Below are 16,547 nucleotides of genomic sequence, written 5' to 3' on the forward strand. Positions count from 1 at the left end.
TGAATAAGATTGTTTTTATTCGTTGTGAAGAGATGGCTAGAAAAACCTTTGTTGTATTAGTAAGCAAATGTTAAGTAAATTAGGTTTTTGGCATACTTGCTAAGTTTATTGAGCAGGCAAATGCGCTAAGTACTAAAAAGCAGGGTTTTTCCCCTAAAGTGCACGCATGCTGTCTTGGTGGTCTTGTGCCTATCCCAATTTTTAATGGTTCTTTTAAGTTTCTCAGCAAAGACCAAAGATCATAGGAGTTTAGCATCCCAGGATATGCTTGGTACTGCTTTCTCAATTTCATTTTTCAGTCATGGGAACAAAGGGCTGATTTCCTAACTTCTCCCATTGTTCCTCTTCTAATGTATGAAATCTGCATATTTCCACACAATATAGCACTTTCAATGGTTTTGTTAAATTATGTTAAACTCCATGATATCACAGTTCCACCGTGCATATGTTGGGCAGAGAGCTTGCAGCCAGGCAGACGTGGCAGATATCACTCATTTCAGCAGTGGGTTTCTTTTCTATGTTTACCCCACTTCAGAGACTTTAATAATGCCACTGAGTGTACCCCGCACTCTGGAGTACAGCCTGCCTGCACATCTGCATATGCTGAAACACCCACCCACCAGATTTCTGTTTCTATTTTGTGGCTCCCGCAACTCCCACTCATATTTTTCCTCTGAGTTTTGTAAGAAAGTTAAGAAGCTGCCCTTAACAAATGCCCTATGGGGGGTCAGCCATGCCAGTCAGGGGCTTCATTCTCTCTCAGATGATAAATATGTGATTTGGTTGAAGCGCAAGTGCTAAGAGCTCCGCTCATGAGATGGAGACTCTTCCTCCCATAAAATCATGGAATTGTAGAGTTGGAAGGAAACTCAAGGAACATCTGGTCCAGGCATCCAGATGTTTTGGCCTACAACTCCCATGATCCCTAGCTAACAGGACCAGTGGTCAGGGATGATGGGAATTGTAGTCCAAAACATCTGGAGGGCTGAAGGTTGGGGGTGCCTGATCTAGTCCAACCCCCTGCATTGTAGGAATATACAGTTGTGCAGTACAGGGATCGAACCTGCGAGCTTGGCACTATCAGCACCAGGCTCTAACCAACTGAGCTCCCGTCTGCATAATGCATGCTTAGCGGAATAGGATGGGGCAGAGCATAGAGATCTCCAGGGATGGGGAAGCAATCAAGATAGATTTGAGGGCACACCTTGAACAAGTTGAAATCCTTAAGTGTAATGCAAGGCATCTTTATATCCAACCCATGCCTGGGTTGTACTGTTCTGACAGCTCACACGATTGAATGCTCCCCTGATAGTATGAAATCTCCATAGAGCAAACCAGGTATCAGGGAGAAGGGTAACCTAACCTAACCTAACCTTTTCTCCAGCATGTTAATTTTTCAGCAATGTGAGATCCCACCTGTACAGCCCAAACTCTAGTTTGCCACCTTAGTGTGAACCAGGCCTAAAACATTCTCTATTACAAATAGCTATGGTGTTTTTTTTCTATTTCAGTTTTAAATGAAGCACGGAGACTAACGTTATGAAGTGGATTGTGCTGAATAAAGAATAGGGATAAAAATCCCATTTTTAACCCCCTTGTTTCAAGTGCAGTCATTCTTGGTGGAATACTAAAGGCAATTCTTTTCTCCTCTCTTTCCACCGTAGGTTTATGCCCCTTCTGCAAGCACTGCCGACTACAATCGGGATTCACCAGGCTATCCATCCTCAAAACCAGCAGCCAGCACTTTTCCTAGTTCCTTCTTCATGCAAGGTAAGGTGGTGCTGTTGACGGGATCTTGCTGTGCATGCATTTTGAGAACCAGTAGGAAATGGGTCAAAAACAGCAGTCAGCTTACTGGGTGGGGTTCCCTTTCGAACTCATATGGCCACTGTATGAGCAGTGTTGGTTACCAATTCGTTTCCAAGCCCAATTCAAGGTGATCACATTACTGTTTAAAATCCTAAACAACTTAGCCCTGAAATATTGTTGAAAGTCCTGGTTCTCCTTTTGAATACTGCAGGTCTCTCATGCCTTTGATATTCCTCAGTTTTGAGGTTTAAATGTCATGTACACTAAGGCAAACTTGAACAGTTAGGCTTATGTCCTAAAATTAAAGCATTAAACTTCATGCACATTTTAGAAATTAATAAAGCTGAATAGCTTGCCTATTTGCTCCCTTTGTTATGTTTCTACAAAGTTATTCAGCCTCCCCTGTTGCTTTGAGAGACGACAGGACAACATGCTAGGCATGTATACATTTTCATTCATTTCAGCCCTACCTTTTTATTCACACTGGCATGCAATAACCTAAACAACCATATAAACAATGCAAAATATTATTGTTGTTTAGTTTGTCACTTCCCATAACCAAAGTAAAATGCAAGAACGAAATATACGTAGTGAACATATCCATTAAAACAATACTGCACACTAAAAGTGTTTATCCACAATAATCAGTTATAAAGCAAGAAAATCCTTACTCGCCCAGCAGTGGGATTAACATCTATAATAACTGCAAAACCAGAATGGTATTATTGCCCAAATGCGCAAATAAAAGAATGCACACGCATTAGAAACGTAAGCGTTAAGAGACAGCAGTTTCCAAAGATGGATGGAGCAATCCAAACTCAGCCTCAGTGACAATTGGAACTAGCACCTGCCAATCAGGGCAGAAGGTGGAGGTGGATTTTTAATGTGCCAGCTCCAACAGATCCATCGCTAGCCCTGCTTCTCTCCGCACGCCCCCCCCCCCCGTGATACTTCCACTTTCAGAGCCTTACACTGACCACCAGTGGCAGGATTCCAACTTCATGACAGCTCCCACCTCCAGTGGCCACAGCAGAGGCACCTGCAGTAGCACTTCTGCTGGCAGAGGGCCACCTCTTCTAAATCCTAATCTCTAGCACCATGGATTAGGATTTAGGATTGTTCCCTACAGCTGCATAAAAGCAGTTAGAATTGCCCATCAAATGCCTGTCTGGATACATTTTTTCCACAGGCCCATCTACAAGCAGAAAGAGCCTGCAATATTTTCCCAGAGAGGGCATTCCAAAGGTGTGATGCCTCCACAGAAAAGGCCCCGCCTCCAGGGCTCTTCTGTTATACTTCCATCCAAAGATTGGTAAAGGTGGTCAAAATATGTCCTCTGCTCATTCGTATGTTAACTTTTGTCTGGCTTTTTTTATAAATTAAAAAAATGAAACATGTACAATATTCACTTTATTGAATAAATGTTATGGAAACGCTCCAGTTCACCATGTGAATAGTGCCTGAATATGGAGGAATTCCATTTTTTACATGTTTTTATATTGTTTAGATATGTAATTTTAGATGCTTTAATTATAGTGTGGATGGTATTTATGATGTTGTGTGACTCCTTTGGGAGGAAGGGTCACATAGAAATTTTAATAACACCCTATTTTAAGCTCCTCTTTTACCCTAGCAAAAATGTGTAACAATATAGGTCGTAGGTATTTAGGATTTAGATAAAGATAGCACAACAAACTATAGGAAAGTCCTGTGACTAATTGGTGGTGATTCAAGAGATGTCATTTGCTTTTCTCTGGAGCAAACTTTTTTTTTTAATCATGAGCACATACTTATATAAAATTAGTGTAGCCCTTGGGAAGCAAAGGGGTGATACATAGCTCTTCCCATTTGCGATTGCTATCTTTTAACGTAAACTGCTAACCAACGCAGCAGAGCATTAGGTGTGCACCAGACCTTATTAGAATGCTAATTTTAACATTTACTGGAAACACAACACCAGAATGTTAGGTAACCAAGCCTTCAGAGAAGCCTATTTTTCTTTTCTGTCTTACAGACGGTCATCACAGCAGTGATCCGTGGAGCTCCTCCAGTGGGATGAATCAGCCTGGTTATGGCGGAATGCTGGGCAATTCTTCTCATATTCCACAGTCCAGTAGCTATTGCAGTCTTCATCCTCATGACCGCTTGGTAAGCCTATGAGTGGATTTCAACATCACGCTATAACATATGTTCCATCTTCGCAAACATTTCATTTTGTCAGATGGAATGCTCCATCCTCTCCTCCCCCCCAAATGCTGATTTGTTTGTTGGGGGGGGGCATTGGTCTCCCAACTCCCTTCCGCTTGCCAATATTGAGGGCCATTTCAGAGAGGAACAGAGGAAAGCCCTGTTGCACGAGCATCATTCTTTGTGCATGTGTGAGAGTGCTGTTCTGAAAATGGCATCTTCTACTACTTTTTTTTAAAAAAAAACAACCAACAACATTCATTTGAAAATTAGAAAGGAAAGAAAATGTTGGTAACATTTTCATGGAAGACATGCAGGGCTTTTGTTGTGCTCATGCTATTTCTGAGGTGGGCGAGAGGGTTTGAGAATGTCTTTTTTCCCTGTTCTACAAACTATCATGCAAGTGGTCATCATTCTGTAGCCTTTCAAGTTGTCTACACTTCCTGAAAACTCCATGATGTCCTGAAGTGTGTTTCCCTGTAAGTGCAGAAAGGAGAAGAACATTATTTTTAACACAATTAAGCCTTTTTCCTTTTCTTTTTACTTATAAATAGTGTGGGGTTTTTTAATTTTTGGGGAAAAGGTAAAAGGAAGGGCTTCCCTAAAAAATAAAATCAATAAGTGCACTAATCTTAGGCACTCAGTAGCCAGCCTTGCCAGCTTCCCATGCTTCAGTTAAAGCCCAGGGAGAAGACAGCAAGAGGTAACTCCTCCCACAGGGCTTTTTCAGATCAGGAAGTGTGGGCAGCTAGGGAGGCTGCAAAACACTGGAGAAAGGTATAACGGAAAGTAAAAACATAAACCCCAGCCTCAGCCACCCTACAACGATAAGGTAAGCTCAAATCACACTCACAGGAGTTCTGAAGAATTTCTGAAGCACCCTGCAAATGAAACAGCCACTTTCATTGTAGGAAGAAAACTTTTCATAAGCTGGGGGGGGGGAGTTTCATTTCAGCACATGGTAGGGTGGTGATGCTCACCTGGCCTCCCAACAGCTGAGTCACTGTTGCTTCCTGGGAGGGAGAGGGGCAAGACGGTGAGGGGGTTGGCGCATTGCAAAAGTACCAGCAGGAGTGCCAGATTGGCTCTGCTGGTGCATTTGCACTGCGCCAGCTTCCCTGCCGTCTACCCCTCCCCATCTTCTTCCTGGTAAGCAACAGAGACTCAGCTGTTGTGAGGTCAGGTGAACACGACGCCACCACACCATGTACTACTGCACATCCCCATGCAATGGAAAGGCCTGTTCTGTGCATTCCTTTGCTAATTTTATTTTTATTTCCAGTGGGGATTTTTAAAAAGAAATAAGAAGTTTGGTGCCCTGGTAGGTCCTGAAAGGGAAAGGGCGCTATTAGTAGCGTTTGTAGATAAAAAAGTAATAAATAGCATGGGGGGGAGGCTGTTTATAAATAGAACAAATAAACTTTCATTCTCTGTGCTATCATAGCCATCTAACTTACTTCAAGGCAAAAGAGCTTATAATTGCATACTGAGAAGGAGTGTTGTTGGAAACTGGTGCCAGTTTGAGCTGGTGTGTGTGTTTTTGCACACTACTTTTAACAGTAAAGATCATTCATTCATTCATCTGGAGCATTTGTGCCCCACTCTTCAGTCAACAGGATCCCAGAGTGGCTTACATGCAGTCAATTAAAACAAATCAGTCCCTGCCTGCAGGCTTACAATCTAAAACAACAACACACAAGGGAGAAGGGACAGGGAGGGAAGACGAAAAAATCAAACTCAGGCACCTGTACTTAAACAGTTCTTCTTATAATGAACAGCTGGCACAATTCAGGGGTAGGAAGTACCTGATACAGCTGGTCTTTTGGCAGAGCTGATGGAATGAGCCCTGCTTCCCATCTCCCCCACTGAGGCAGCCTGATGGTATGGCTGCTCCCAGGTGACAATTGAGAGAGAAAAGGCCTGATGGAGCTGGTCTGTCACAGCAGAGCAGATCCATGAGTGGGAGAAGGAGCCAGGGGGCAGAATCTTCCTGGAAAATCCATGCAGATATTCCAATTTCCAGCATAACAACTTAATAAATCTGTTAAGCCAGGTACAGTCATACCTCGGGTTGAAGTAGATTCGGGTTGAGCATTTTCGGGTTGCGCTCCATGGTGACCTGGAAGTAATGGAGCACATTACTTCTGGGTTTTGCCGCATGCGCAGATGCTCAAAATGACGTCACACACGGAAGCGGTGAATTGTGGCCCGCGCAGACGCGGGTTGCGTTCGCTTCAGGATGCAAACGGGGCTCCGGAATGGATCCCATTCGCATCCAGAGGTACCACTGTATCAACGTTTTGAGAACCCAGGACTCACTTTTAACCTGTAAACATGCATTGGGGGACCCATTTCTAAATCCTTTACCATGTATTTGCATGGTGGTAGTGTGCCTGTTGCAACTCACCTTGGATCAGGCCACGACCCACCAGTTGAAGACCAGTGTGTTAAGCTACGCAAGAGAAGAAAGAAGAAAAACACTCTATAGGAATCAACCTACGTTTTGCACACAACTTCTTTTTGACATTCCTCAACTGTGGTCGGCAGAAACAGGTTGCTGGATGGGGCGAAGCCATTGCACTAGGTCCTTGGAAGCTGGGTCTCTGTTCCTTACTGAGAGGGGAGGTGGCAGGGAGGTAGGCATGGTGCAGGTGCACTAACAGGAGATGCAGAGTGGCTCAGCTGGTGCATTAACACCATGTAACCCTCCTACCAGGAAACCGGTGTAGCAACTCTAACCCAGCTAGAGAGCCAAGCTGGTGCCCTTCAGATATTTTGGACTACAACTACCATCAGCCCCAGGCTAGCACTGGGAGCTGTAATCCAAAACATCTGGAAGGCACTAGGTTGGGGAAGGCTGCCCTAACACAATGCTAAATCATCCTTGCAAATTGTGGACATGATGCAGCTGAAGTTTAACCCCCTTTTATAGCCCACTGGTTCACTGGGGCTGAAATCCCAGACGCATTGACGAGGCAACAAACTCTACTGAGCATAGTGGATCTTGCTCCCAAGTAAACATGGATTGGATTGGATCGCACTGCACTGCACAAGAGTTAGGTGCATGCAAATTCTCATCCACCAAATTCAACAGGACTTGAAAGTGCTTTGACAAATAGGTTTGAGTTTAGCTGGATCACACATCATTAAAATTTGTTGCAAGTCATGGGCGTATATCTTTGTTGATGTCTCTTAGAGTTTATTTTTATATTGCGGCTTTGAGCATGCAACCACCTTGGGATAGAGCGGAATAGAAATAAATATTTGTAAACATCTCATGTCTTCAAAATGGAACATGACAAACATTTCTATTGTTTATGCTGCCCATCTGTTGTATATGGGATAAGAGTAGTCTCTGGGATGTGAGGCTACAAAAGCCCATATATTTATATGTTCTAGTCCTCTGCATACAGGAGGGTACGTCTATGGTGGGATTCACCTAGCGACCTCTAATGTCCGGTGTCCCACACTGATGGAGAGCACCAGATCTGAGAACTTGATATCAAACAATGGCATAGGAATGGCTTTCTGGTGAACTCCCTACAGAAGGCTGAACTAGTGCTCTGTAGGACTTTTGGTTCTTTCCATAGTGTCTTCCACCAGCAGTCTTTCCAGGCTCATCGCCAGAAATTTCATGGTGAAGTAGGTGTGTGCATTTGTGCTTACCATTGCAAGTGAGTCTGAAATGGTGAAACCCCAATAAAATCTGATATATGTAATAATTATTTAATTGAACCGCATAGGAAGAGGGAGGTTGGGGCATGTCTAAAGGAGACTAGGCTCACACAGGCAGCCTGCAGAGCCCCATGTCCTTTCATCTGCAGCATGCCCTGCTGTGAGATATGTGTGCAGTATTATATCATATATCTTAATGAATATATATCTGCTCAGAAAGCTGTGTCCCACACGTTTTAAAGAAAGTTGAAGTGATCCAAATGCAGAGGTCCAGCTGTTAACGTGCTCTTCCACTGACTGAAATGTTCTCTCGTTATGCTTTCTACCACAGAGCTACCCATCACACTCCTCAGCAGACATCAATTCCAGTCTTCCTCCAATGTCCACTTTCCATCGCAGTGGCACAACCCATTACAGTGCTTCTTCCTGCACACCACCCGCAAATGGGACAGATAGCATAATGGGTGAGTTGACAAGCTGTTTTCATGCTTGAGGAATGTCAAGCTTCTCTTTGATTCCCACAAGATTCTGCAAGAGGGAAGGGGCAATGTTTCATCAGTTGTGTCATCAGAAAGGATTGCTTCTCTATGCTTTTCGAATATATTATGACTAAAACGGTGTGGGTGGTTAAAGTCCTTGCTGCACAGGCTCACCTCTTGTCAAGTTCTTTGGAACTAGAATTTCATCTCTACATACTACAAGCCACTTGCCTTATTATTTCCCCATTATTTCCCCTTCCCTCCCAAAAAAGTGTATTGCTTTATTCAAGTTACGGATATGCCTTAAAAAATTACATGCACAATGAGTTTTCTCTCTGGACGAGAGAAACTTTCACAGACCATGGGTATCAACAGCTGATGTCCTAAAGAGCTGTGAACACAACAGTTCCAGTTTCCTGAGTGGATCATGTGAGGATATTAACTGAAAACGATGCTTAAGTCTGTGCAGAGCATTACCCATGTGTTTTCAAAGGTTCAAAGCTATGTGGCATTCAGTCAGCCACTTACCAGAAGAGATTTAATGCAGCATATGCTAAAGATTACTCCAGAATATCTCCCTCATTCATATATTAATCCTGCTTTCTACTCTCACTTTAAATGACATGTTTGAATGACATGACGCATGGCAGTATGTGGCTTTTTTAGTGGAAACATTATGTGTGCTTTCCCTTGAGGCCTTGGTTTTACTGTGATTTTATTATTAGAACAGTCACATAATACTGCACTTGATATTTTTTTTTTTTTACAAGCGTGTTAAGCTTCCAGTGCAGTGGGGTGATAAACTGTCATATGGCACAGGAGGGACATGAATTTTTATCCTGCTGTGTCAGTACTTCTTATCTTAGGAAGAGTGAAAATATCAAATTGACCCAAGTTTCCGTTCTCTTTCTTAAGTCTTATAACCATAACTTTTGTGCAACTCAGAGATTTGTGTTCCATCCAGTAAGTTGATGCCGGGTTGTAAGAGTTTTGCTTGTTAACTCACAGTAACTGCTTTATCAAAAAAATAATTATTTGGCTCAACTAAACCATGAGAACAGAATATTGGACTGGGCAGGCCTTGGTCTGGTCCAGCAGAGATCTTATTATACTCTTAATCAGAGTCACTTTTAGGTTGCATCAACATTGTTTACTCTGCCTGAGAAGGTTGCAATCTGAGACCAGATTTCATAGTGAGATGTTTGGGTTGGTTTTTACATAATCCTGGCTTTAGTAGTATTAAATTTATATAGTCTACCCATCATATGCCAAATGGCTTCCAAGCTGTTTACAGGTATAAGATCAATTATAAAATCCATTCCTAATTCAAGTACACAAATAATTCCATCAATGCATTAAAGACACCCACAATCAAAGTATCTAATAAAACAAACTGGTTGAAAAGCATCATAATTAAAATGGTTAAGAAACAGTTTCAATGCCTAAACCAAGTGTTCCTTCAAAAGCTGGTGGAATGTCAATACTTAAGGGGCTTCTGGTATTTCAGCAAGGAACATATCAAGTAAAGTGGTACCTCGGTTTTTGAGCATCTCGGAAGCTGAACATTTAGGTTTTCAAACGCCGAAAACCTGCAGGTAAATGCTTCCGTTTTCAAATGAGTCTCAGAAGTCAAATGGCTTCCACTACGTGTTTTTCAATTTTCTCCACTGAAATTGAAATTATCCCTTTGAACCTTGGTTTTCAAATGTTTCAGAAGCCGAATGGTCTTCGGGAATGGATTACATTTGAAAACCAAGGTACCACTGTACTTACTTATACATAGTACTGGCATATACCAGATATTTACATCCTAAAAAGATTTATGCCAGAGCTCTTCCAAAAATTAGTTGGGCCTTCTCCCTCAAAATGGAGGTGCCCAAAGTGGCTCAGGTGAACCATAAAAGCAACCATTAAGAAGGCATTAAATGCCATCAGGTGGGAACAAATCTATAATATAGGAAGGTTGCCATGAAACTCAAAGCTTAGCAAATCTAAAAAGAGCTAGGACTGAATAAAATCAAGCCTCTTTATTCATATCTTACTAATGTAATACCTTATTATCAATATCATTAAAACATAGTACAGTGGTACCTCGGTTTACAAACTTAATCTGTTTCAGAAGTCTGTTCTTAAACTGAAACCGTTCTTAAACCAAGGTGCACTTTCCCTAATGAGGCCTCCCACCGCTGGTGCCCTTCCACCGTTCAGATTCCATTCTTAGACCAAGGTAAAGTTCACAAACCAGGATACTACTTCTGGTTTTGCGGAGTTCATAAACCGAATAGTTCTTAAACAGGGCTGTTCTTAAACCAAGGTACCACTGTACAATAAAAAACAAGTTCAAATGCACCTGTTGAGAATCAGAATTGAAATAAACAAAGATTCTGAAACATGTTATAAATGATTATAGTTAATTGTTCATTGCACTCTTCAACCCCTCCCAAAGGCCTGGGACGAATTATTCAGTAATTCACTAAAAAGCCATATCCTCAGGCTGTGATGGAAGACTGGCAGTAAGGAAGCAACAGAATGGATGTTACAGAGAAAATGCCCTAACAACACATTCCCACCAAACCTTCACACAAGAGGCCTCACCAGAGGACCATAAGAGAACAGGCAGCTTCATAAACAAACATATATGGGGTTGGGGGGACAGGAAAGGGACAATCCTTTAGATACTATGCCAGAAATGTGCAGGATTAATCACTATATCATCCCTTACAGTTATATCCTCATGGAGAATGACTGAGTCCCTTCCCAATTACGTTCAACTACATAATATGTCATTGCTTTGTGGTCCCGATCCTTGACATTTCTACGTCAGCAGACGTCAGCATCCCAGTTCCCAATCAGGACTAAGATTGCAGGGAGTCATTCCCACTATGGTTACATTCGCATGGAAAGATGGGTGGGAGGAGCTTTTCAGAATAGCATCTGGCTTGGCTATTTTGCTTCCAAGACCATAGCCAGAAACTTTATGATAAGGTACCTTGAACTATAGATAGCCAAATAGGTTTAAAGTTATTTAACATACAGTTTAATATAAAGTTATTTATGCTGTAAACTTCATAAGAACCATTGATCTTAGTAGGATTTGCACTTGAGAATACAGTTGTACCTTGGTTTGCAACCATTTTGGATTACAACCATGTCAAACCCGGAAGTGCATGTCCCTTTTTTGGGATTACAACCCCCCCTTTTTTGGAGGCCCCATTGGCAAAAGCACGCCTTGGGTTACAACCTGTTTTGGTTTATAACCGGACCTCCGGAACGGATTATGCTTGTAAACCAAGGTACCACTGTACATGATTAGGATTGCACTGTTACAGTACTAAATATTCTAAAATAAAATGTAGGATTATACAATAAATAATAAGGGCTCAGTGTTTATCAGTTGCCCCAGTGTCATTGTAATTGCCCATAAATCTGGAAGGCAGAAGGAGATTTACTTCGTAGAGTGCAGTAGGATAGGATACTGTCTTCATGGTTTGCTTTATATAGCCACACAAATGAAAGAGTTGGTGAGGGTATAATGTCAGAAACCTGAAAATTCAAGGGAGGACCATGTAATATCTAGGTGGGGGAGGGGGTGTTTGCTTGAACCATTTGGGTGCTATCTTCCATCTTGGCATGCTTAATCAAGTTTACTTCTGATTCCTGCCTGTCACCAGTGGTCCATGATTCTTTATTTTAATTGGATGGTTATTTGTACGTATCTGTGGCTCCGATCTGCTGGAATGCTCTGTCACAAGAGACTAGGGCCCTGTGGGACTTGACATCTTTCTGCAGGGCCTGCAAGACGGAGCTGTTCCACCAGGCCTTTGGCCAGGGCACAACCTGACCCCCTCCTTTGGCAATCCTCACAGAGCCCATTAATCTGATTTGAACTGATTTTAGAATGAAATGATTTTAGAATGTTGTATCATTTTACTGTTGTTAGCTGCTCTGAGCCCAGCTTCGGCTGGGGAGGGCGGGATATAAATAAAATACTACTACTATTATTATTATTATTATTATTATTATTATTGAAGTGGGTTTCCCAGCTCTGGATTCTTGTTGTCTTTTATGTTTTGCCCAATGGCCCTGAAGGCATGGAGTCTCATCTGGTCAATAAATGGGAGGTTTTATGTTTAAAAAGAGGTAGGATCAACTGAGAGCTGTCCTAACCTTATTATCTACTTGATGCCTGCTTAAAGACACATGAGTCATTTAGAGTTGCCCAGGACCCTGGGGCCTTTAGACCACCCAACAAATATTCCAGTTTTAACTCTTTGACATACATTGAGCATAGGATCCTTGGAACTGTTGAATTTTTAGAGCCCGCTTGATAATACCATCCAACTCAAGTAAGGAAAAGGGACCTGTGGAAGTAACATTTTGTTCACCAAGTTTTATGCTAGTTTTATGCTTTTTTTTAGCTTTTTCGCTAAAATAAATTATTTTATTTAATAAGAGCTTACATTTTTTTCATGACAGACTGCTAGCTTGCTTCAAGCTTTCATGAAAAAGGCTTTGTGCTCAATTCAGCCCAGAGGAGGAAATCAGGAATAGCCCACCTCCCCGGTTGTTTCGAGTGTTCTGAGTGACTCTAGATCTAGGGTTGCCTGTCTCTCTGATATAAATAAAGATGGGGTGAAGGCAGCAATTCAGTCCATTCTGTGGGATAGCCAGTGTGGTACCCCCCCAGATGTTGCTGGATGACAAATCCCATCATTCCTAACCATTGGCCATACTGGCTGGGGCAGATGAGAGGTGGAATCAGCAACATCTGGAGGGCATCTGTTGGCTACTCTGTGTCAGTAGACTTAGACTGTGCTGTCCCATGCAGTGCAGGAAATGTGAAGGCAGTAAAATAAGACCTCTGTGTCTCCTTATTGCAGGGAGAAGTGAATGACTATGTAGGAGAAGTTGTAGTTATTTGCAACTACAACATCCTCTTCAGTTGTTCTTTGAACAGAGGGGAGGGGAAGACAGAATGCATCCAAGGCCTGCTCCCGTATCTTCCCCAGGGATAACCATAGAATTGATGGGGTAGGTAGGGTCCTCGGGGAAAACGAAAGTATATCCTTTGGGTGTGGAATTTGCAGCACACGTAAGGCAATTCAGTGCTTGAGGTATGTTTGAGATTTACCACGGCAAACAAAAATTAATGCTAGTTAAAGGGTTCACGCAATGCAATTAGCATTAAAATGCAATTGAATTATGGATACCTGCACCAAGAATAGAAAATTGGATTATTTTCCTGCCTTTCTTTTATGTTCATTCTTTTGTTTTTCAGCAAACAGAGGAAGTGGAGCAGCAGGAAGTTCACAGACAGGCGATGCACTGGGGAAAGCACTTGCATCTGTAAGGAAATATTCACTTTGGGATCACTTGCATAGCATAGACTTGAGTCAGAAACAGTTACCAAATATTTCGGAACATGAGTACCATGTGGGATAGATTTCATCACTGCTAGCTAAAATAAATTTTTTTCAATACTGTAGTGATGTTGCGCATATATATATATATATATATATATATATATATATATATGGGAAGCTTTCTGGAGAATGTAGATAATTTGGGGTGAGTTGTTGATGCCCAACTCTTGCTTTGCAGTCTTCCGTTCACTTGACATGAAAACTCAATAGCAGTAATGTTTCTGAGTATTGCTTCTCATCTTACGTTTGAAAGGCAGGGTGGCTTCTCGTGTATTCACGTGCGTGAAAATCTAGGGCACACTTCCACTACAAACTTAAACCAGTTTTCACCCAGTTCCAGTTATGTATTTTCATCCAAGAAACTCTGGGATTTTAGTTCCTTGTCAGGGTGATGAACATTCCTGCTCTGCATCACATAATTGATTCCCAGGGTTCTTTGGGAGGAAGCCATGACAGTGAATCCCATTTAAGTTTGTAGAGCAGTCATACCCTCGAAGTTGGAGCTGCAGTACGTGTGTTTATCTCGCAGCCTGGACGCTCTGTGTCCAGAGTTGTCCTTAACACAAATCCTCTCCACAAGAATGAGTACAGCTGTGACTTTCAAATGTAATTTGAGCAGCGAGCCAGAGAAAGGATTCATTGGGAAGGGATTTGGCTTTCCGTTTTGTGTTTTCCTTTCAAACCTCAGGGGCCTTTAAACGCTGCCCTAACTGTGCTCAAGCTGCTTTTCTGCAAGCAACTCCTGCACAACTGACACACATTTTTCATGACCCACTCACACGGGCAAGGGGGCCGATAGCTTGGGTCCTCCCTGCAGAATTGGCACCGCCCGCTGTTGTGCCGATTCCGTGGTCAAGCACTGCGCCATCGGCTTCTCTTCAGCCTCTGTTCACATGTTGGAGTTTGTTTTTAAATGCTCTACTCTCTGCTACCTTAGAGAAAGCAGCTGCACAGCCTTGGTAATGTTTAAAGGCCCCCCAAGTCTGTTTCTTTGCAGTGGTTAATATTTAAAAGTCAGTGTTTTAAGGTCTGGGCAGTCATCTCTTAATGCCGCAATACTTTGTGTATGCTGACTTTTAAAAGAACCACCACTGCAACTTAAATTTTCTGGGCAGAGTGGATTCCACTGAGTTCTCATGAGAATTTGACATTTTCCGTGTCCAGCTAACATGTGTTACAAAAACAGCCGGGGGTTGGGGGTATATCACAATTTCTGTATGATAGATGGATACAGTACCCCCCCCCCAAAAAAAGTTATTTAGCAGGTGCCCCGAGCCATTTATTTAACCGGGAAGATGATCAAGGGCTAATTAATTTAATTGCCTATACATAACTCAGAGGAAGAGTTCACATATAGGCAGCTTAAACGGTCGCCAACATGGGTTCCCAGCATGCTGCCCATTACTGGATAATTGTTTGAAATAAGAATCAATTATCTATGCCATCTAACCGTGTCATAAGAAGTTTCACCTGTTCCTGGTATCGAGTGATATCTGGTGGGTCTTACCTGAATAATATAAAATATAAGTCATTCTCAACAGGTATAGCCTATAGCAAAACCTACTTAACAGGTGTAGCAACCGGACTATTCTTTAGAGCAGAGCCCTGCTGATGTTGCTGTACTCCAACTCCCATCATCTCTGAGTATTGGTCGTGCTACCTGGGACTGATGGGAGTTGTAGTCCAGCAGTATCTGGAAGTCATCAGCCTGGCTACCCCTGCTTTAGAGCTCTCTGTAATAAACATGGCCCACTTATGCCCCTGCTTCCTAAATCTTCACTCTGTTCTAGTTGTTAAAATAAGTTTAGCTTCAAATAGAATAACTCTCTGAAACCTTCATATGTAAAGCACTGTGTAAAATACATTTCAACCATAGTGCAGACTGTAAGGAGCATTAAAACTATTATAAACGATAAGGAAAGATAAAACCCTGTGAGAATTAGAACTTTCCCTTCAGCACAACTGTCTGGTTCTTCAAGATGTTGTTGTCATGTTGCTGTTCACAGCCAATTACGTGTTTTAGGGGCTAATGGTTATAAGGAAGCAGAGGTGGTGTGTTTTTTCCCTTCCTTAACTATAGAAGTGCCATAGGTCTGTCTGCATCCATTAACGAATGGGTTTAGAATAATTCTTTATCATCTTTTAAAGATCTACTCTCCAGATCACACCAACAACAGCTTTTCATCAAATCCTTCAACTCCTGTTGGTTCTCCCCCTTCTCTCTCAGGTATAGTGGTTAACATTCTACTTTGCTGAACATTTTGGTTTTGTAGAAAATAGTAGATCCTTAAATATAGCCCTTCTGCAAGGTAGGAGAGCTTAATTGTCCCAGAAACGTTCACCATCTTAATATTAGGGAAGGTCCATAGCTTGGTCATTGTTTTCAAGCTTTGCATGCAGAAGTTACCAGGTTTTAAAAATCCAGCTAGAGCTGGCAAACCCTGTCTGAAACCCTGGAAAGCCACTGCCAGCCAGTGTTGACAGTACTAAGCTAGGTGAGACTAAGCGTAAGACAACTTCCTATGTTCCTAATAATACACACAATCCGAATTTTGTACTCGTATTGGTGGAACAATATATTTTGAGGCATTTCCCCCCCTGTTGTGCCACAAATCAGTTTTCTAGCAGTCTTCCTCACTAATGGGTGATCCTAACACTTGCTGTTGAATTCCCAAGATAATTTAATTACAAGAAAATTGAAGGGACCCCCCCCCCCCCCACAATTGTCATGTGAGTTGATCCTAGAGGATGAACTCAAGAGTGTGAAATTTGCCAAGGCTACACAAATCAGGTGTGCATCCCATTCCATTCTAAACAGCAAAATTTTATCAACTCCTTTCTCTGCTATTCCCCTACCTCACCAGGCAATCAGAGTATAGCCTGACTCTAGTTTGCTAGATAATCTCTATTGTGCTCAGCCTTACTCAGCATCTCTAAGTAAAGAGTGGGCTTGGACAGTTAAGATGCTGAAGAT

The 16,547-nt window shown here is 42.2% G+C and overlaps 1 protein-coding gene across 31 annotated transcripts in view; it reads left to right on the forward strand.

Annotated features, from left to right (window-relative positions):
• TCF4 (transcription factor 4) overlaps positions 1-16,547 on the forward strand; it is a 341,723-nt gene that overhangs the window by 282,378 nt on the left and 42,798 nt on the right. For all 31 annotated transcript variants that reach the window (XR_014502784.1, XR_014502785.1, XR_014502786.1 and 28 more), the window contains 5 exons: positions 1,665-1,770; positions 3,824-3,957; positions 8,003-8,135; positions 13,429-13,496; positions 15,722-15,800. Coding sequence is in view for 27 of the 31 variants with exons in the window: in XM_083402861.1 (XP_083258987.1) it covers positions 1,665-1,770; positions 3,824-3,957; positions 8,003-8,135; positions 13,429-13,496; positions 15,722-15,800 (520 nt within the window). In the remaining 4 variants the exon portion in view is untranslated. The remainder of the gene's footprint in view (positions 1-1,664; positions 1,771-3,823; positions 3,958-8,002; positions 8,136-13,428; positions 13,497-15,721; positions 15,801-16,547) is intronic.

The sequence above is a fragment of the Podarcis tiliguerta genome (genome assembly GCF_965153285.1).
Source record: "Podarcis tiliguerta genome assembly, chromosome: 11".
Lineage (NCBI taxonomy): Eukaryota > Metazoa > Chordata > Lepidosauria > Squamata > Lacertidae > Podarcis > Podarcis tiliguerta.